The 22,751-nt window shown below is 40.4% G+C and overlaps 2 protein-coding genes across 2 annotated transcripts in view; both read right to left on the bottom strand.

Moving 5' to 3' along the window:
- Window positions 1–24: 24 nt before the first annotated feature.
- On the bottom strand, window positions 25–5,383 carry LOC124281813. Its single transcript, XM_046717807.1, has 3 exons — window positions 5,268–5,383; window positions 1,591–1,770; window positions 25–741 (listed from the first exon to the last, which is right to left on the bottom strand). The coding sequence occupies exons 1-3, from the start codon at window positions 5,317–5,319 to the stop codon at window positions 539–541; spliced, it is 435 nt and encodes a 144-aa protein (XP_046573763.1). The 5' UTR covers window positions 5,320–5,383; the 3' UTR covers window positions 25–538.
- Window positions 5,384–7,576: 2,193 nt separating this feature from the next.
- The window catches only part of LOC124281814, a 30,794-nt gene continuing 15,619 nt past the window's right edge, over window positions 7,577–22,751 (bottom strand). Inside the window, exons 2-3 of the mRNA XM_046717808.1 lie at window positions 11,103–11,246; window positions 7,577–8,564 (exon numbers count right to left, since the gene is read on the bottom strand). Coding sequence (XP_046573764.1) covers window positions 8,359–8,564; window positions 11,103–11,246 — 350 coding nt within the window. The 3' untranslated portion in view covers window positions 7,577–8,358. The remainder of the gene's footprint in view (window positions 8,565–11,102; window positions 11,247–22,751) is intronic.

Below are 22,751 nucleotides of genomic sequence, written 5' to 3'. Positions count from 1 at the left end.
TCACTTTGTTGTCACTTCTTTCTATTTTGTAGGAGGGGGAACCACTTGCTAGTAGAACAGCAAGGTGTGCGAGTTGCACATGTGAAATGTCAATTTCACTACACACGCTTGTTGATTACATGGCTGTTCTACCAGCAAGGGGTCCCCCCTGGCCAAACAAATAGCGAAAAGTGACAACAAAATATTGATCGTTCGTTGGACAACTTTTTTATTCGGGTGTCCAAAAATATGAGACAAATCAACAGAGTTGGTCTGTCGATTTCATGCGACTGTGCAAAATTTGGTTTTGTTGCAATTATTATATTTGTGTTAGTAAGCAATTCATCGGTCTAAAATGAAATCAAAGGGGCTGTAAGTGTTTATGTAAAAACAATTTAATTTCAAACACACTAATTTTGGCAAGTGGTGTTTTCAGTTATTGTTCCCAGTGGAGGCGATTGGTATTGGGCACACATTGTATTTTCGTATGAGTCTTTTTCATCACGTTGCATAAAATCGACGACGTTATATGGACATGATGAAACGGTGATGTCTCTAGCTATCTCTTGTTGAAAGCAGCTACCGCCACGGACAGTAAGACAGTAGTCGTCAAGGTCGTAAGGTTGTACATGGAGTTGGCGCTGTTGCAGCCGTCCGTGCTACATCTACACTTGATAACGAGACCCCCGGCGGCCTGGGTACCCTCACACCCGTCACCGTACCCTGGGTCTCTAGTGCACCCACGTGTGACAATCACAGACTCTGAAAAAGATAGATACAAAATAGACAAAAAATAAATGTAAGAGTGGGTGAGTATGGTTTTATGCCGCTTTCAGCAATATTCCAGCAACATCACGGAGGGGGACACCAGAAATGGGCTTCGCACACTGTACCCATGTGGGGAATCGAACCCGGGCCTTCGACGTGAGGAGCGAAAGCTATAACCACTTGGCTACCCCACCGCCCCGTAAGAGTGTGCGAGTGATATGGGTTTTAACGCTGCTTTGAACAGTATTCCAGTTATAACATGGGCTGTATGCTCAATTTGGGAGGAAGGACCGAAGTAATAATACTAGTATAGGTTTTCAGCTTTGGTGAAACATATTGTCCCGGTAATTCTGATTAGAAACGATCGTATAGGTTATTCTACACCAAATCAGAACCCGTAGATTAACAAGTACGTATTCGTACTATCCGTAGCCTTCAGTGCAGACTGAATCGTCTGACCGCTATGATTGGGTGATTTTCTGTAAGATTTTTGTGTTTTTTAAAAATGTACATCCATCCAGTAATTAAAACAAACCTCATATCTATTTTATTATTTAGTGTTGCCTCTTTTTACATGATCACGCATACTGACTGTGACCACAGTTTTTTTACAAGCGGTTTACATTTTGTGCAGAACTGGGGTTGGTCTGTTAAGCTTCCTGTACTCGGAAAGGGGCTGCACAGGGGAGGGAGTGGTTGAGTCTGGTTTTATCAATATATCAAGCAATGTCACAGGACACTAGAAATGGAATTCATACATTGTACCAGTATGGCGAATCAAACCCGGGCATGACGAGCTAACGCTCTAACCACTGGGCTACCCCACCGTCATAATGCACCTACCTCTCAAGCGGCCGTTGATGTAACCTGAGTCTCCAATCCATACTTTTGTCTTGAATTTGACACAATGGGTGTCTTTATCTCCGCAATCGTCAATGTTGTCGCTATTAGCTGCACCGTCGTAGTAGTCCCCGCAGTCGTCGCCTCCCACCATGGCGCACTGGTGACACTGTATGCTCAGGCCTGGGAGTGAAGTAAGTGCACGGATGAACAAAATATTACGTAACTGTTTTAATTTATGTATTTTCCTTCTGTGTTATGCTCACTAACTTACTTATTGAATGTATTGTGTAACTAGGAACTTCACAACATTACAATTGTATGAGAACTGTATGTAAATAACCGTGTGGACCGGACAATCCTGTGATTTACCCTAGAAGCATCGTTCGAAGGAGTGGGTAAGGTTTTACGCCGCTTATGGCAATATTCTGGCAATATCACACCATAAATGGGCTCCATACATTGAACCCATGTGGGGAATCGAACCCGTGTCTTCATGACGAGTGAACGCTCTAACTACTAGGCCACCCAACAGTCCACATCGTTCGAAGAGAAATCAATCAATCAAGTGACCTCCCGATCCATTTCGTCTCCTCACACTGTAGGATAATCCCAATGATATACGACGCACCTCCTGTCACTTCACAGCTAGCAGGGGCGGTGGGGTAGCCTAGTGGTTAAAGCGTTCGCTCGTCACGCCGAAGACCCGTGTTCGATTCCCCACATGGGTACAATGTGTGAAGTCCATTTCTGGTGTCCTTTACCGTGATATTGCTGGAATATTGCTAAAAGCGGCGTAAAACTAATTCACTCACTCACGGCTAGTAGCAATTCTGGCCACACACGCCTCGTTTGCAGCAGATCAGTATTTCTAATGTGGGATAACCCCACATGCAGCTTGTCTGCTACTTTCGAAAACCAACAAATACGATTCAGGTGCTGGAAAACTAGAATTATTATTAGGGTGAACCGGGAGATAAAATCCGCGATCGAAGGAACACTGGCCTAAGGGACATAACTCTAAACAGCGTCGCAAGTCTCCCCACTACCATTTAGAAAAAAACCCGAACTGTGCACATTGAATCTATTCGTCCCGGAATCCCCTCAGCGCCATCATACTGAATACTACTGAATGAGTAATAAGTTAGTTAATTATCGACATTTAGCAATGTGTGTTTAATGCGTGTTCGAATACGTGTATTTGTTTTTCAACGCTGAACTTTGCAGTATTACAGCTATATGAAAGCGTTCAGCATATGAAAGCGTTTTCACCATACAGTCCATCGAGTGATAAAATGATCAATCAGAGACGTAACGTGTACGCGAGACGGGTGCGCTCCGCGGTACTAACTGAAGCGCTTCACCCTATAATGCAATAACCGTGGGACCAACTCGATTGGGTACGAACACGGCGCGGGGTGATTAAAGCGTCCCGTAAAATCCCCATGCGTGGTGGTTACTTGACAGTCGTGAATAGAGAGGTTTCTCGATCTCGGATTTCACGCTTTCGTCATTTACTCTGAAGAGATTACCATGGATGAATCTTGTTTTCTGCAAGTTGTAAAGTTGATTATTTATTTCTGTCTAAGATTAGTTTGATCACTAGATCTATCTTTTGTCCGTCAAACTATATAAAATCAGCCTATGTTGATGTATACTGGGTGGGACTCTATGTTTTTGCGGCACGTGAAAACATCGGGAAAGCAGAAACACCACGCCCAGGGTGGGCTGTTTACATATGCAAATTAGGTAAAAACAATTCATCGCATTTGAAAAAGCGATTTACTTCACTGGAATGTCATGTCATAATGATAAAGACATGTCTCCACGAGGACCAGGGCACACCATCAGCTAAGTCAACATATGACAGGTTGATCATCATCTATCCCTTATTCTTCCAATATCCATATATCTCTTTCTTATGCATCCATTCTCAATCTGTCTTCATCAAATATTAGTTCGAATATCCTTCCATTCATTTTCTATCCAATCATCTAAGCTCATCATAAGCCTGGTTTAGTTTTATCCACCTGTCTTCATCAAATGCCAGTTAAACATATATTCGTCTCTCCAACCATCTTCATCAAGCGCCAGCTACAATATTCATCCTTCATCAATCGCTAGGTACAATATTCATCCATCTTCATCAAATGCCAGATAGAATATATATCATCTATCTTCATCAAACGCCAAGTATAATATTCATCGATCTTCATCAAACGTCAGGTAGAATATTCTTCCACCCAATCATCATCAAATGACCAGTAAATATTCATCCATCCATCTTCATCAAACGCCAGGTAGAATATTCATCCACCCAATCATAATCAGATGACAAGTAAATATTCATCCATCCATCTTCATCAAACGCCAGGTTGAATATTCATCCACCCAATCATAATCAGATGACAGGTAACATATTCATCCATCCATCTTCATCAAACGCCAGGTTGAATATTCATCCACCCAATCATCATCAGATGACAAGTAAATAATCATCCATCCACCAACCTTCCATTTTTCTATCTTCATCATATGTCTTGCCGAAAACGTAAACAGAACAAGTATTCCCCGAGCACATCTAATTATATCATCAACAATTGTTTAGTTTAGTTTTACGCCGTTTTTTGCAATATTCCAGCAATATCAAGGCGGGGTGTGTGTGTGTGTGTGTGTGTGTGTGTGTGTGTGTGTGTGTGTGTGTGTGTGTGTGTGTGTGTGTCACAAAAGACCGTGTGGAGGGTTGTCAAATACATCTATATATGTTTATATATGCCTTTGTGTCGTCTCCAGTGCGAATATTGTTTCCTACGAAGTGTTGACTTAAAAGTAATATACTTCCAAATAAAAATATATTATGATCGCTGCATTAGAATACTGCCCCACACCGTTGAGCGTCACTGCTGAGTGAACTGGGTTTTAACCCTGCATCTAACACGAACAGTTACATCGCAGTGCTTGGGAAAGTCAATTGTAACTTGCAGGGTTGGATATTGTCTTGGTGAGTGAGTTTAGTTTTACGCCGCACTCCGAATTATTCCAGTTATATGGCGGGGAAATTGTATTGTGATATAACAGACTTAACGCTGAGACATTTCAACACTATGACCATGGTCGGTTTGGTGATATTTAAGAAACCCTTAAAACCTAAAAACCTGAATTGTCAACATAGAAACGGTGTCTTTTTCTCAAAATCTCTATACACGCTTTGTAGATTTCAAATACAAAAGTTCTGCTTGAAAACTGACGTAATAACTACATGTACAGTTGCCTCATTATGTAAACCCGACCTCCGTGGCAGCTCAGGTACGATATATTTATCAGGCTACACTGCATGGTTGAACTGCCAACGTACTGCGAGGGGTCAGGTTGTCACCCATTCATTATCAGCAGCACACACACATACCTGCACCTGATCATGATGAGTGACATTGTCAACCTTTCTACCATACCAAACTTTCCATACGATTCATACAGATCTACATACATTTTCAGAATCATTTAATGTACATTGGACGCCGTTTTGAGAGATCACTTCCGCTATTTTCAACACTTGTCAGTGTTTAGAGAGGCAGTGCCTCAGCGATTTTACGTGTTCCGTTTGTTATTCAAATCGGCTGATAATTGGAATGTCTATTGTCTAAACAATATACGGGTTGCGATTTGTGATATATACTTACATGATCCAAATAAACTAACGATCAACACCAAAACTATTAGTAACTTCTCCATCTTTTCGGTTTTCGAATACCTGCGACAGGTGTAAATACTAATTGTCTGAAAACTAATTGTTTTGAATGTTTATGTTCTGAAACTATATGAGCAATCCGACATTGTTGGCAATTTTAAAAATAAGTAGCAAGTGGACTAAAAATAGATACAAAATAGTAAATGGAAATGGAATGCATGTATAGGCACTGTTGTGAAAACTCGTCGTTAAACAACATTATTTATTATTGAGAGTATATTATCCTGTCGAAAAGTTCATATATTGTGGTAATTTTTTCAGCTTCTTATTACATAAATATACAGTATTTTTACAAGTTATATCCAAACAATATCTAAAGGATCTATTCCCTTAAACCGATGTTTCTTCAAATATACGCTATAAATATTTGTCGCCCTCTAACTCTCAAAGTTCATACCTCGCAGGTAAGATAGTATGACAAAGCGACCTCTGACGGACCCCGGGGACAATAATCTCGTTCAACCAGTCACTTTAAGAATGCTCTTTGGGTATCATGACTGGATCAACGACGCACTAGGGAAGGCTGGTGTGTCGTGTTTCTCGCGGTTGAACTGTATCGAAAAATACGAAGAAGTCTGATGTTTGTGATTTGTTTTTAATAAAAAATATGAAAGCATGATATATACGACCATTATGAAGTCGTGGTATTTACAAAGAAAAACGCAACATAAGTTTACAATTAAGTATATAAAACATCATACAAGTGTCAATGAAATATACATTTATGATTATGTTACTGAGTATGGCTAAATACACACATTAATACTGGATATGATCATCATGAGTGAATGCTCGTCCTTAACTATTTAATACATGACCGTATTGTTTTCAAATACTAATTTGTTGAATACCAGGAATTTATAAATTCAAAGAATACATTTGAATACTTCAGAAAATAGAATGTCAAACGTCTTTCAACACGACCAACATACGAATGAAAACATGCTTTGAATGAAAATAAAACGTAGGCATGACAAGAAATATGAGTGAGTGAGTGAGTTTAGTTTTACACCGCACTCAGCAATATTCCAGCTATATGGCCGCGGTCTGAATAATCGAGTCTGGACCAGACAATCCAGTGATCAACAGCATGAGCATCGATCGGCGCGATTGGGAACCGATGACATGTGTCAACCAAGTCAGCGAGTCTGACCACCCGATCCCGTTAGTCGCCTCTTACGACAAGCATGGGTTACTGAAGGCTCATTCTAACCCGGATCTTCCCGGGTCCAAGAAATATGAAATGAGTACTAAAGTATATAATACACTCCAGATCTGCTGTCGTTAAAAACTACAAACATATTTACAGATACAGTGAGGCAAGGCGACGATTCCAAATTGTTGTAGATATTGAAACCTTTAATACCAAACATATTATGAATTACTTATTAGATTTGTAATCTGACATGTAAGGGTAACAATACAATATGCATGTTAATAATCAGGGACATGATTCAAGAAGAAATATTAACCCACATCAAAATAATGAGGTGGATAAACGTGAAGGTCCTCTTATTTGGACCAATCAGATGTTTTACGTATTGTCCAGTGTTACTTCTAATGAGTGAGTGAGTGAGTTTAGCTTTACGCCGCTTTTAGCAATATCCCAGCAATATCACGGCGGGGGACACCAGAAATGGGCTTCACACATTGTACCCATGTGGGGAATTGAACCCGTGTCATTGGCGTGACGAGCGAACGCTTTAACCACTGGGCTACCCCACCGGCCCTTACTTCTAATGAGTAAGTTGGGGTTTCACGTCGTGTCAGCTTGATTTTGAAGGATTTGATGCAGATTTAAGATATTTGTCTCATTGGTTTCTGGAGTGCTTAAGGGACGCAACTCTGTACAGCGAACTGAATTCTGACCCACTCAAATCCTCTACTTTTAATTCAAACCGAAAGAATTCATGAATTTTTTAGTTCGGATTTTTAAAATAATTTAGATAATATGTATACATTATATTATTGATGGGTCAAGGGATACATTATATTATAGATCTAACGTAAATATATTTTGGTTATGAGGACATGGTATAATATCTAAATATCATTTTAAAAACTTGACAAAATAATATATCTTATGACAAAGTAACCCGAAGTTGGTGTAAAGTACTGTAAAATTATTGATCTATGTTACACGATGCGTCTATAATGAGCACATGCTAAGACATGATTTAAAATTAAGGGAATGTTTTCTTTTTCTGCCCACAACAAAGTAGCTTACAGTAGTAGTTTTCCTTTCACTGGAATAATCCATCTGAATGGAACCAATTAAATGGAGTGAGTTGCATTTAAATAATATTTCATTTCTGTCAACTCGTGATAAAGGATACGCGAGGCCTTTTACAAAGGCTCCTTGCCACTCGTGGAGCCCATGGGTACGTGTCTGGTACGGACAGACCAAGGATCAGTCAGCAAATTGACCCTTTAGCTGCTAATGGCAAAATAGCTATGCAAGAATACAAAGAACCAGCTGGCACGGATAATGACCAGACCCAAATGCGGTCTAGGGGAGGCAACTCTAACAGCATTAACGTGGCCATTTTATATACAGTGGCCCACAGAAACCTCAGTCGTTGAAAATGGCCCTAATAATACATATCTTGAAATCATCCTGTTGAGCGTAGATAAACCAGTAAGTGAATCTACGCCTTGCTTTTTATTTAGCTGTCATCGTTTCCATTTATTCATGTACAAACTGACACTTTGATTACAGCGTCCAACCAACAGAATCATTCGGAATACACCAGACGTGAATGTCGACAGCAGAAAGGATTTGTATCTCAATCAACAGCATGATTCAAAAATCAAACGCCTAAATTAGTTTAGCTGCCTCGGAGAAATAAATTGCAATCCAGTTTGAATGCACATTCCAACCCAAGCCCAACTCCCAAATATTCCGCTTCTTTAAAACGAACGATTCACCACAACTCGTCATTCCGTCAAATTGTTATATTTACGGAGAGGAGACGACACCGAAGGAAGTCAACTCTGTAATGCTAGTAGTGAGTTATCTCCCTTCACCACATGATTATTCTGGTTCCGATGGCCACCAATACTGTAAGAGAAGACAGTGTGAATGTCGTTGCAGGGCTGTTACAGTTATGCTCGTAGCAGTAGCAACGTTCAGTGTAACCGCCGTTGTTCTTCTGGTAGTAGCAACCGGCATCCTGAATAAACGCAGTCGCTGATTGTTTGATGCAATATCGCGAGATCACCTCTGAATCTGTGAATTGAAAATATAATAATTATACATGTAAACATATATAACTATCAGAAACAATTACTGTATATATTCTGATGCAATGTTATTGTTTAGATTTGCCTGTATGGCAGTATGTGATGTGTTCCGTTGCAATTGCATAAAGTCGATACTTGTAATACTGTACATATTTCAATATATATATAATAATAATATATATTGGAGCTTCATTGAATTTCGTGTTTTTCCGATCAAGTTGAACGCTGACAAATCCCAAAATGTAACAATGAACGGAGAACGACTGGGAGGTAAATATGTTTCTTATGCCCGAACTATTCTTGTATCCTTTTAATGGACAATTTGATGGGTTAACTTAAAAACCTAGCCCTGCCGTACTAACAATTGTCGCACTGTGGTCACACTGTTTTACAACATTTATATAGACCACTCTTGTTATACTTACACTGGCCTTACCAAACTTATATTGGCCTTATTTTCCTTGCACTGGCCTCATTATATTTACAATTCTCTTACTATATCCACATGGGCCTTACTACAATTGGACAGAATTTACCATCCTTACCTGGGTGCCGTTCCACTAACCGATCTTAGCCCAACGCCAATCGTAAACCCCTAAAATCCCAATCTTAGCGTGACGTTACAATCGGCATACCGTTCCACTAACCAATCTTACCTAAGTCAATCGTAAAGTTAAGATTCAAAGTCTAAGTTGCTCATGACCAACTTAGGATAGCTAAAATCAATCGTAGAGAAACCAAAATGGTGGCTTTCCTATTCTATGTGAAAAATAAGAGCGAGCATTTCACCGTGAGCGTCCCCTAAAATCCCCCCATAAAATGAATTTGTATATTTCTGTGATGTAAACAAACACTGCTCTGAAGCCTTACAAATGTCAGGCCAGTCTGACCACTGTCGTCATAGGAACACAACCGAGCGAGTCGGTGTAACACATTTGTACAACAATATTGCAACGTAATGGTTAAGAATAGGGACAGCCGTAAAGTGAACAATGTTCTGAAGCAAAAAGATACAAATATGCTTGATTTTACTGCGCATATATGGTGGGGGATTCTAAAGGCAGGCCGCGTGTTATTCAAGACCACTGACAGATTCTACATACGTTATAGCCTCGTCATGCCTTGTTTATTCTGATTGACAAGGTTCAGGCACATATTAAAAGCTCTGAAAGCTCTTAAAAGTCCAGACTTAAAACCTGTTCTCAGTATATTACTTATCATCTCGGCTGTAAATATTCTCGTGTAAATTATCTGTACACAGCGCTTTGAGCATGCCCAAGGATGTGGAATAGGCGCACTATAAATATGCATTTATTATTATTATATTTTGCTTGATACCCAGCGTTCTCACGCACTTGCACCTGAAACCAAGGTGCCCACTACCCTAATATTTTGCTCTAGGTTTTTTCTCCACGTTTACACTTGGTTGGAAAAATACCCATGAAGGTCCGGGTTAGAATATTGAACTTCAATAACCCATGCCTGTCGTAAGAGGCCACTAACGGAATCGGGTGGTCAGGCTCGCTGACTTGGTTGACACATGTCATCGGTTCCCAACTGCGCAGATCGATGCGCATGCTGTTGATCACTGGATTGTCTGGTCTATCATTTGCACGTGCGTGTATTTGAATCTCTCACCGTCAATCGCATGATGCTTATCCAAAACTTCACATTAGACAGCAAAATCCTGTTAGCTAAGTTCTTTGTACTTTCAATATGACGATGTATATTTTTCATGACTTTTTAAACAATGACATAATGCCATAAACGATTTAAGTACTCGGGATTATTTTTACCAAAGCACCGCAGTCATTTACGCGCGTTCTGATTGGTTTGTCGTATTTTCGCACATAACAAGCATCGAGAGGGGGGACGAGTCTTCTTGCAGGTTACGGAAAGGGGCGAGTGGTGACGAATGTTGCTAGACTATGCAAAGGGAGATAACTCGTGCCTCGCATTCCTCTATCTCTCGCACGAAAGAGTCTCGATCTAAGCTTGGATCGGATCGTAAGATCGGGACCAGCTACGATCGGCCTAAGATCGGTTAGTCGAACGGGTGTAACTTTTAGCTAAGACGATTGTAAAATTGGCGTAACTTGCTAAGATTGATCTTAGATAAGATCGGTTAGTGGAACGGCACCCTGGTCGTAGCCAATGTTTTAAGTGAGTGAGTGAGTGAGTGAGTTGGGTTTTACGCCGCTTTTTGCAATGTTCCAGCAATATCACGGTGGCAATGTTTTAAGAATGGTCTAAGAAGTTCGTTGGGCTACGAACGTTTGGAAAATATAGGCCCAAGTCATTTTAATCTTTTTTTAATGACCCTATTATCCTTACTCGTGCCCGGCTAATACTCCTATAATAAGCTTACTTTCCTTACACCGATCTTACTATCCTTACACTGACGTTATTTTATTTACTCTGTTCCTATTGTACCTACATTGGCCTTACTACAATTACACTGACCTAACTATTTCTCCACTGTCCTAACTGACCATACTATACCTCCATGTATACATATACTTACACGAGTACTCCCCCAGTCTGTTATGGAGCCGTATTTTGGTGTATGTTTTGAGACATGCGAAGCAGTCGTTCATCTGCCGCGGGTTGTCACACGTGTTGGTAACTCCCTGACTGAACACGTTGCACTGGGAGCAACCGATTGCATCTGAAACACAAACAGGAAACACTGGTGCATCACAAACAGGAAATCCTGGTACATCACAAACAGGAAACCCTGGTACATCACAAACAGAAAACAGGAAACACTTGCACATCACAAACAGTGTGTAAGTGAGTTGGGTTTTACGCCGCTTTTAACAATATTCCAGCAATATCTCGGCGGGGGACACCCTAACTGGGCTTCACACAATGTGCCCATCTGGAGAATAGAACCCGGGTCTTCGGCGTGACGAGCGAACGCTTTAACCACTTGGCTAACCCACCGCCCCACATCACAAACTGACCGACATCTCAAAGCTTCTCGCAGACAGGCTCACATCACCCTGCAAACTGTCTGGCATTTAGCTTTTTGGGAGATTGGAAGTAAACAAACTTTGTCCACGTTGGAGCGTTAGGTTAAACAAAAGGACCCTGAAGTATCAGGAAATCCCGCTACCCGCTGCTCTCAGCAACGTCAAACACTCAAGTTCCCTAGAGCGCTATCTCTCTTACGTTCAAAAGAAAGCACACCTGATTCTTTGGGAAAATATTTTCTTTAAAACAGCATTAATATTTAAAAAGTGTTTTGATTCTGCCTTGTCATAAACACTGTGCACGTGTTTCCAAAACACCACAGATATTGTACCCAATTACAACATTGCTAGCAACATAGTTATGGTTTTAATGGGAATAGTCCCATAACACCAGGTGTATACTTTCTTATGTACGTCAGTATACTATCTCTGCTACCAATGCTTGGCGGCCACATCCATGAATGAGCTGAATTAATCTACTGACCTTTAAGTTTACATTAACGTTTAATGGCTGTTGTTTAACGCCGCACTCAGTAATATTCCAGCTACATGTATTTGGCGGCGGTCTGTAAATAATCGATTCTGGACAATCCAGTGATCAACATCATGAGCATTGATCTACACAATTTGGATACGATTACACGTGTCAACCAAGTCAGCGAGCCTGACCACCCGGCCCCGTCAGTCGCCTCTTACGGCAAGCCTGGGTTGCTGAAGACCCATTCTAACCCGGATCTTCGGCTATGCGTGTTATAGACGGGGGTGGTCACACACGCCATTAATACGACGTATCATTGAAAAGCGATTTTAGATGTACGTGCCCACTGTCCATTACGTTGAAAGCTTGTTTTATTTCACCAACTCATTTCGAGCAACTACCATGTCAATATCGCTGTTTCATTGAGATTTTAGTAATTAGGGCTCCTTGCCTCTTGGCAGGAGACCTATTGTAATCGTTCGGATTATTATTGTTATTATTATTTATTACTCCGCCGATTTGTGTACCAAACATACCTCCTAAACCAATGCTCCGAATCGCTTACAAAAAATCACACAGATGCCCACCGAGGTGAAGCTCTAGGCCCAATAGCAAAGGGGAGATAATTCAAAATTAATTTCAAAGTTTGACAGCAAATATCTCAAGAACTAATTGTTCCAACACTTCCAAATCTCTTGTTCAGATGCACAATCGAATTCTGAACAATTTTTGCCTGGACGGGTCAAGTCGCTAAAATGTACCGTTTGGCAGTTATTTTTGTTTTCAGTTTTTGTCCATGTTTTTCAGCATTTTTCAGAGTAGTTTGCTCCCAAATGTGCTGAGCTCGAACCATCAGCTCTAGACATTCCAAACTTTCCATAACTGATGTCCCAGTAACCATTGTGCAAATTCTGCACAAAGTGCCAGTATGGTAGATGACGTCTTGGTGATTCCAGAACACTAATTGTTTTGACCGTAGATCCAAGAACAACTGAGATACAGCATTTTAAAGAGGGAACTATTTCTTCTCCGCATGACCCCCGCGACCCCGGCTGTATTTGAAAGATCCGCTAGCCTGTCAAAACGTGTTCTGGCTCCGTTTTGGACGATGATTTCTAGCCCTTAAATACAATAGATAGAACTAAAGCCAAGGAGCCCTCATCGTTGCTTGTAACTATATTTTCAGTTCATTTTACTTCATGCATCTGCCTTGTATCGATTTTTTAAGTAGACTGATTTAAAACTGTGCTAAAATTCCCGTTGGCCCGTTTAACAGGAAGAATATAATTTTAAAACCTTATCTCAGATATTAATCACACACCCACTGCTGTCAAGAAGACTGATTAATAGATTTGTTGGGGTTACATTGTTTTTCACAGCAACACGTTGTGACGTGTTATAAAAAAATGAAAGGGTAGTTGAAATGGCGAGACGTTTAACAAACGGTAGTCTTCATTCTTGATCTACATGTAAACAAGGGAATCTACACATTGTTAATTTTTTATCACTTGCTGACCTTTTACCTCTCAGGGCGTAAAAAGGTTAAGATGTATGGAGTCTATTATTTTTTAGTATGCTGTGACAAAAGAATTGTGTTACATTTAATTCAGTTGACAAACATACATGATAGATTGGTAATGTTATCACAAACATGGGCGTATTAGGAAGGTGAATTGCAAGTTAGAGTAGGGATGCTGTATCACAGCTGCACTGTCGCATGTCACAGCTGCGCTGGTCCGATCACGATAATGCATGGGAGCTAGGAAGTATTTGCTTTCAACATGTACTGCATGTTCGTTTGTTGTTTAACGCCGCGCTCAGCAATAGTACAGCAATGTGGCGGCGGTCTGTAAATAATCGTGTCTGGACCAGGCAATCCAGTGATCAACATCATCAGAATCGGTCTGTACTACATGTTTTCGACCAAATTTTCACCACCATCACCACCATCATCATCATTATGACCAGATATCCAGCTAGAAGATGTAAATTAAGAGAAATTAACATGATTTAGGGTCATATTTAATTCACTATGCAATCTATCTACTTCGGATCTCATTAGGGAAGTGAAAGTCAGAGTTTCTCAATAAATACATATGTTCAAACATATATGTATACTGACATGTGTTGATATTACATACTGGGCAACAGGTCACCGTGACATGCCTCGACATACCTGTTGCATGGCTGCTTTCAAGGATCGATATGCGCACAAATACATTACGTTCAATTATTTAAATTTGAAAGATGAGCTAACCGTGGTTACCGCATATCTAGCAGCCATGGTTAACTAGACTCAGTCTGTGATATCCAGCGTTAAACACGAATAACTTTCACGAACAGAAAACAAAATGCAACCTTAAATTTAATTCAAAGTAGTGGCAAGACGGCGACAGCAGAAGTTGGGGCATTTAGAAGTAGGGGTGGTTCTGATCAAACTTGTATATATGCTCCTTCATCCTTATGCTGTGGGGCGGTGGGGTAGCCCAGTGGTTAAAGCGTTGGCTCATCACGCCAAAGACCCGGGTTCGAATCCCCACATGTGTTCAATGTGTGAAGCGCATTTCTGGTGTCCCCCGCCGTGATGTTGCTGGAATATTGCTAAAAGCGGCGTAAAACCAAACACCGAAACGTCGCTCTCACAGCAATAAAGAAGTTGTTCATCCATATATTGTTATCTTTCCTAACATACAACAGGTTGAAAAGAGATTCATTTCCTTTTCTGTTTAATGGTTTAAAAACGAAATGAAAGTGGATACAAGCGTCAATTTTTCGAGACTGAAAGTGAGAGACAACATGCATATTGAGACAAGGCACACTTACATTTTCAATTTCATTATGTGCTGGGAAAAGTAGATTAAATGCAATATCGTGGAATCACAATGAAATGCAAGTACTGCATCGTATACAGTGAAAATACTGGTGATATTACATCCCATTTTCATTTAAATGAATCCATGTTCATATTTTTCGAAGAAATATATTTTTTCAATTTGATACACATCTTTTAATACCGCTTTATAGATACTAAAACTGGGTTTCAAACCCTTTATGTTCATTACAAATATATTATGGCGTTTGGCCAATAAGATCATGTTGTTGAGTAGGTGGTTGCTATTGCAGCAAAATAAAGTATCTACAGTAGAAAGTTCATATGTTATGTTCAATAGTCTATTAACGAGATTGATGAATTCTTTGGGAAACAGTCTGATAGTTGGTTATTCAACATATACATGATAGATGTTTTCACTTACCGAACCGCACAGTGAACATAAATCATTATCAACTAGTTTCATTTTAAGCAACTCTCTCGTTTTTGTAATATTTGAGCCTAACAGAAGAATGTCATTTATAGGAAAACCAGCTAAACTATAGCAATTAGAATTTGACACGTATCTCTTCAAACATGCAAGTTTTAGTGAATCAATAAAAGTTTTGATATCAACCATTCTCAGACCACCGTCTTCATATTTTCGCATTAAATTAAGTCGCTTTATCTTGTCTTTCTTATCATTCCATATGAATTTAAAAAATAAATTTTTCAATTTTGATATGAAATCTTTCGGAGGATTGGGAAGAGATGAGAGAACATGAACTATAGTTGATAGAGCTAAACTTTTAATAACGATTATTTTTCCAATAAGGTGTAAGTTTCGTTTTTTCCAGTTCAAAAGAATTCTTTCAATATGTTCAAGTTTCTTCATTGTATTGATCACCCACAAGTTTTCTACTTGAGCATGTAGCTATATTCCCATAACATCAAAATTGTCACAATGCCAGTCCAGCTTGAAATCATGGGATAAAGTTATTTTACAACCAGCCATGGCACCAATCTAAACTGCTTTTGTTTTGTCAATGTTTATGTTCAGACCAGGCATATTGTAGACAGTGATAAGTGTTTTCATTACTTCATTAAGAGAGGCTTCCGTACCGTCTAAGAATAATTCAGTATCGTCAGCCAATGATATGTTCAATTTCGTTTAACAATATACCCTTAATTTCCTTGTTTTCGCTTATCATGATACCTAGTATTTCGGTTACAAATAAAATAAATATGGAGAGATTGGATCACCCTGTCTACAACCCCTTTCATTATTAAAACACGAAGATACATGGTGATGCATTGGAAATCAATATATTAACCCATTTCTGTATGTTACAACCAAAACCGAATTTATCCAAGAGCATCATAATAATTTTTTAAGAGACAGTATCGAAGGCTTTTTAAAAATGTATCAGGATCAAAAGATCTCTTTTGTTTTGTTTTTAGGTTTCAAACATTATATCGTAAAGAAGTTATTATCATATATTTTCTGAAATGCACCTTCCAGGAATTGACCAAGTTTGATTATCATTTATAAGTTTGATTATGATTTATGTTGAACAACAAAATCATCACAAATATACATCACTCATCATCAAGCTGCTTCACTTATATTTTGTTCAAATAAAGGTAGTGAGTGGAGAGAGGTAAGCCTTTTAACGGACATATTTCCTCCATTTCTTTCTTTCATTCAACCAAACACAATATTTGCTGACCACTTGAATGAGACATCCCGGCACCTCACTACGGGGAACACCTCAAATGAGATTAACAGACAGTTCTCGTTAGGAAAATCAAATCCGAGACTTCGGCGTGAAGAATGGGCATTTAAAAAAACATAAGGCCCACAACCGATAGCTCCAGGGTCATGGAGACGAAACTCAATATAAAAAAGCTTCAACCTCTGAATTCTTAAAAGAACTACAACCTATCCACATATGGTTCCTTCGGGAATCTGGTGATATACCATGGTCTACTTTCTAAGCATAGGAACAAACACTTATTGACTGATGAGGTCAACCTCGTCAATACCAACAATTGCTTGTCAACGCCATTGCATAAACTCTCCCCGTAACGGTGTGCAAACACGTGTTTATTTAGACATCTGTCGGTGGAGCAAAAGGCATTAAAGAACTTCACTGCTCTAAATGTGATTTATAGTATTATTTCGAGGGTACAAAGTCTCCACGTGGCTGTAATTTTAACAGTAGAAAGTCTGGAGACGGCGTGTGTGATGAATCATTGGTAGACGTGGAGATTGTAAATCACTACACGAGATATATCTGATGTCTCACACATTTAAACAGACCAATAAAACTTATATCTAAAACTTTCAAACAGACACATAAGCTGTTTATTATTTCTTTGTTTGCGGTGTGTTTGGTCTGGGGATTAGGTAATTTCAGTATAACGTTTAGTTGAGACGGGTGCTTGCATGCTTGGGTTTCCTGGATTTCTTGAGACAGGTAAAGGTGTGCTGTTCTATGGATCTCCAGACGCTGGCGTCGAGGAAGCTATCAGGACGGGTGTTTGTGTGCATACGTGTTCTAAGAATCTCCCGATATCGGTCTTTGTGCATACGTGTTCTGTGAATCTCTCGATATCGGTGTTTTGCATACCTGCTCAAAGAATCTCCCGATATCGATGTTTGTGCATACGTGTTCTAGGAATCTCCTGAGACGGGTGTTACCGTACTTGTGTTCTCGGAACTGATCCCAGAAACGTACCTGGCAATTAAAGTTTAAATAATGTGATCAAAGGTATCCTGGTCGCTCTCTTTGATGTCATAACCTAAATTGACAGACTTAAAACTCCTTTTGACAGAACGGTCTCATTTCAGTTGTAATCAATGTCCAGTTTTACATCCACCTGACATAGTGTGAGTCATATGACACCCATAAATGGAAATGAATCATCAACTTGTGACGTCATCAAGCCACATTTGTCAGCTGGCAACAAGACGATAGCGACATAAACACGGGTTTCTTGTCCCGTCCTCGTGTCGTAACATTAGTGCGTACCCACGTCACATTCCTCGGCAAGTCCGATCACTCATGTCGTAGCCCTTGACCCTAATCAGTGACCTTCTTCACGACGAATGACAGGTGCTCACCTGACATGAGATTATACTATCATTCACACCTGTTAATATTAACATTGTCGTTGACACCATGCTCCCCACCACCACCATCATCATCATCATCATCACCATCACCATCACACCATCACACCATCACCATCACCATCACCATTTGAAAGCATAAACACTTTCATAATCACAACCACCAACATCATCGCAATCATCGTAGTATTCATCATCGGGGCGGTTGGGGTAGCCTAGTGGTTAAAGCGTTTGCTCGTCACGCCAAACACTCTAGCTGGTTCGCGATTCTCCATCTAGGTACAATTTGATAATGCCATTATATTTATGCTCCCCGCCATACTATTACAGGAATATTCTTAAAAGCGGCGTAAAACTAAACTCACTCACTATTCATCATCATCATTTGAAATCACAAGCACTTTCATCATCACAACCATCAACGTCATCGCAATCACCGCATTATTCATCATTGGAGTGGTTTGGGCTAGCCTAGTGGTTAAAACGTTTGCTCGTCTCGCCAAATACCCGGGTTCGATTCTCCACTGAGGTAAATTGTGATAAGCCGATTTTATTTATGTTCCCCGCTGGAATATTGTTAAAAGCGGCGTAAAATTAAACTCATTAAACACATGTTTGCAGCACCAAGACTCTGTTATGGTCAGGACATCGTGATATACATGTAGATAGCAAGAGCGAGAACTAACATATACTATCAAACAAACACAGAAACTCACCGAATCAAGTCTAGAGCATAGTTTGTTTAATAACAGGTTATGTGGATTTCACAGTGTAGCGCATTCCAGGCAACTAATCGACAACTACCCATCGGGTTGTGCCTGTGGCCTATATGTTGTCAGCTCTATGCTGCACAATTCTAGCGTGACAGATTATTTTCATGCAGAGAAGGTTAACTGCAGTGTTGCACGCACAGCAGCGAACAGCAGGTTAAGTCTGGTGCATTATGCTACTTTCTTGTTCGAATTCAAATAAGGAAACGGGTATATAAATAGTGACCTAAATCCTACATGCAAACTCGAAATGAAATCAGAAATTATTCGCATGTAATCAGTGAAGAAATACAATATTGATTTAAAATATAAACTGGGACGCTGAAGACCTGGATTCGATTACCCACATGGATACAATGTGTGAAGCCCATGTCTGGTGTCCCCCGCCGTGATATTACTGGAATATTGCTAAAAGCGGCGTAAAACCATACTCACTCACTCACGTGGCCCCACAGTACTGGACATGCCTCCTCATAAAGTATCAGCTTTGGTCACTCGCACCCATGCTAATCCAGTATACTAGCAGGGCACCTCCTGTTCAATTACTATGAATACCCTGGTACTATTGTCACCTAAGCTCCATTTAAAGCAATTCAGCATCTTCGTATTGCTAATTATAACGAAATTCAGGACCGCTATATCCATTGACGAATGTTTGGTTTTCGAACCAGTCTCAAAACGTAGTTTTGGCAGCGAAAGGGTCAAGGGTGTTTATGCCAACAGAAGGACGATAAAATGCACCGTCGTATCGAGGATGGGTCACCCATTACGATATGCATAACATCTGACGATTGAGGTCAAACATTCCATATATATTTACTTAAATCTCGTATCAGACAAAAGAAAAAGAAAGACAAAATCCCGCCATTACGCATGAGTGAAGATGACCGTGTTTACCAAATCTCGCTCAAAGCTGACAATTCCTGTTTGGGGACATGTTCTTAAAAGAAAGCCTCAAACACATGAAGGTAATGACGTCGTTGAGTCACTGACATCTGTTTCTTTCAACCAGTCTTAAACTACATCAGATGAGCCTTCATTAACGAAAACGACTACGACCGATGCTGTCTGGTAAAACGTGTTTATCACGAATATCCATGACTAACATCAAACGTGACAACGCATAGCATTGAAGCACTTTTATGGTCGCCGAGGTTCGCTGATGAGGTTGTGACGCGTTACCTAGCAACGACACATGACACACATCCTGGGCGAATTCGCATTAGCCACACCCTATCTTCTATGACCATTGTAGAATGTTGGAGGTCACCTGATCGCGAAGGCTCTTTTAACTGTTGCCAATCTCTTTTGGCTTGTTGTTAAACAATATTTTATCACCCGGTCGCTCTTGCACCATCTTCGGTGTTCTACAGTGTTACGTGTCTAATAATCCATGCGAACATGAAAGATGCAATACACGGCATAATTTTGCATGACCTTCACTCATTATAATTATTATGGGGATAGTGAGTGAGTGAATTCAGTTTTACGCCGGTTTTAGCAATATTCCAGCAATATCATGGCGGGGGACACCAAAAATGGGCTTCACATATCGTAGGCCTACCCATGTGGGGAATCGAACCCGGGTCTTCGGCTGGACGAACAAACGCTTAAAAACCAGGCTACCCCACGGCCCCTTGCAGCAGAAGAGTATTTAGTATGACCAAACATGTTTATATTTCAGCCCTATTTAATCGGATATAATTAAAACAAATTCCTTGTGCTTAAACCGTGTCATGTAAAAGACCAGGATTTATCCCTGAAATGGATACAGTGTCTATAAGGCTAGACTCTTGCTTAAAGAGGTGCAAACACAACACTTACTTTGTTACAGTAATGGGTTCGATTCCCCACATGGATACAATGTGTGAAGCCCATTTCTGGTGTCCCATGCCGTGATATTGCTGGAATATTGCTAAAAGCGGCGTGAAACCAAACTCGGTAAGTCTGTCAGGCCTGCTAAACTAGTGGTCGAACTAATCAGCAACAACTCACGACGTTGGGCCCGGCGGCAGAGAATCAAGCACGCCACCACATTGTCGAACACGTCAACGTCATACAATGAGCAGTCTCGTTTATCCGCAGTTCTGTATATTATATGAACGGATCATTGAAAATCTCTGATGACACCAGGTGTTCGCAGAAAAAAAAAATCTTTACAAGGCTTTCAGGAAAATATAAACCAATTTACTTTTGACCCATTATGACCTGAATCTACGCGGTGTTGTGTTCTTCAGGTATTCCGTACTTAAAGCAATTGGTTAACGAATGATTGACGGTACTGATGAGGTCATCGTTGACCAACCAACCGACCGTTCTGGATTACAAATAGCCGTATTTGGTGTGGAAGCCGATATCCTGGTGTCATTGGTCATTGGCTGCGAGTCGTGGCTTAACTCTACAGGTGTCCGCTCACACAAAGATGGTAAATTCCTCCACATAGAATCACAACTTACGTCCGGAAATTCAATAGTCAGCCATGGCATACTTTTGTTCATTTGTAGGTGACCGATTTTGTGTGAAAAAACCCCATCGGCGACCTTGTTTCGGACCTGGCTTTGGTGTCATTCAGAACCCCCACATTCCTGTCAAATGAACGCAACAGGTGTTCGCAAATCAGATGTCCCTCCCCATCCGTGGTGTCAGTGTATATTGCAGTCTGTGCGCGTGCGCGCATGTATATCTGTCTCATACGTTTGTGCATTGAATACATGACCTTGAATACTACGCATAAACGTATAACAATCCTATGGTGGTAAGATATTTTATCAAACTTACTTCAGCACATGATGTGAATCATCAAACGTAAAAAGGTTGTATCTGCCCTTGCTTACGCGTGGAGTGAGTGAGTGTGGTTTTACTCCGCTTTTAGCAATATTTCAGCAATAGCGTGGGCCACCAGAAATGAGCATCACACAATGTACCATGTGGGGATTCGAACCCAGGTTTTCGGCGTGACGAGCAAATGCTTTAACCTCCAGGCTACCCGACCGCACCGATTTAGCGTCGATACATATGACAGCCCTCGTAATGTTTGGACCCTAGAAAACCTTCGGCGATCAGCTTAAATGACTGGGTCGTTACTCGTAATATCAGTCACCGGTTCGTCTGGTCTAGGCACGAATATTCACAGGCTGCATGTCGTGATGTCGCTGGGCAAATTGTGAGGGCGGCGTTAAACAACAAACTGTGCAAAATCTACAGACAAACATTGTCATGCCGACTCTCGGCTGTGAGTGTTCAAGATTTTGAGCTAGGATGTGAAATGTTTGCATAACCAGTTTGAGGATGGACGGTCAACGTGTTCATGAATAAGGCTCCAAAAATGTCCAACTGCATCAACCCAGCCTAGTTCATCCATGACACGGGGGTCATTCACGGAGGACTCGAAGGTCATGTAATCGAGGTCATGTTAGCAAGGTCATGTCACCAACGGTGACATTTTTCAAGAGACGTATCAACAAAAGTTCATAAAATCTGTCAAATCATGAGATTAACTTGTGGACCTTCAAATGTACATGGTTTACATATCAACAATCGTGAATCATAGGCAGTGCGAGTTTATGAAATTCTCTTAACATTATGAGTGAGTGAGTGAGTATGGTTTAATGCCGCTTTTAGCAATATTCCAGCAATATCACGGCGGGGAACACCAGAAATGGGATTCACACACTGAATCCATGTGAGGAATCAAACCAGGCTTTCGGCATGACGAGCGAACGCTTTAACCACTAGACTACCCCACCGCCCTCGAGATACGATACGAAACGATACGATACGATACGATATGATATGATATGATTTTCAGATATTTCTTATGAAGAAAAATCCTGTTATTTACGGAGCAGACGAATTGTTTCTATGATTGGGGCTTATTTAAGCAAATATTTTCTTGGGATTTCTGTTGAATCTTTGTTATTTTTCATATTGTAACATAAAGGAGTGTTACCCTCGCCTCCATATTGTTCTAGTGTTCTTGGTTTTATTGCCGGGGCCCTAAACTGT

This window comes from Haliotis rubra, unplaced genomic scaffold (assembly GCF_003918875.1).
Source record: "Haliotis rubra isolate DU_JTF1 unplaced genomic scaffold, ASM391887v1 Scf29, whole genome shotgun sequence".
NCBI classification, from domain to species: domain Eukaryota; kingdom Metazoa; phylum Mollusca; class Gastropoda; order Lepetellida; family Haliotidae; genus Haliotis; species Haliotis rubra.
The sequence above is the reverse complement of the archived record's forward strand: the minus strand, read 5'-3'. Positions and strand labels throughout refer to the sequence as shown.

What these genes read in the sequence shown, in the direction of transcription:
- LOC124281813 (XM_046717807.1), bottom strand. Translation starts at nt 5,319, where the DNA reads ATGGAGAAGTTACTAATAGTTTTGGTGTTGATCGTTAGTTTATTTGGA. An exon ending in CGTTAGTTTATTTGGATCAT is followed by an intron (nt 1,771 to 5,267) that starts GTAAGTATATAT and finishes CTTCACTCCCAG; the next exon opens with GCCTGAGCATACAGTGTCAC. An exon ending in CATCAACGGCCGCTTGAGAG is followed by an intron (nt 742 to 1,590) that starts GTAGGTGCATTA and finishes TATCTTTTTCAG; the next exon opens with AGTCTGTGATTGTCACACGT.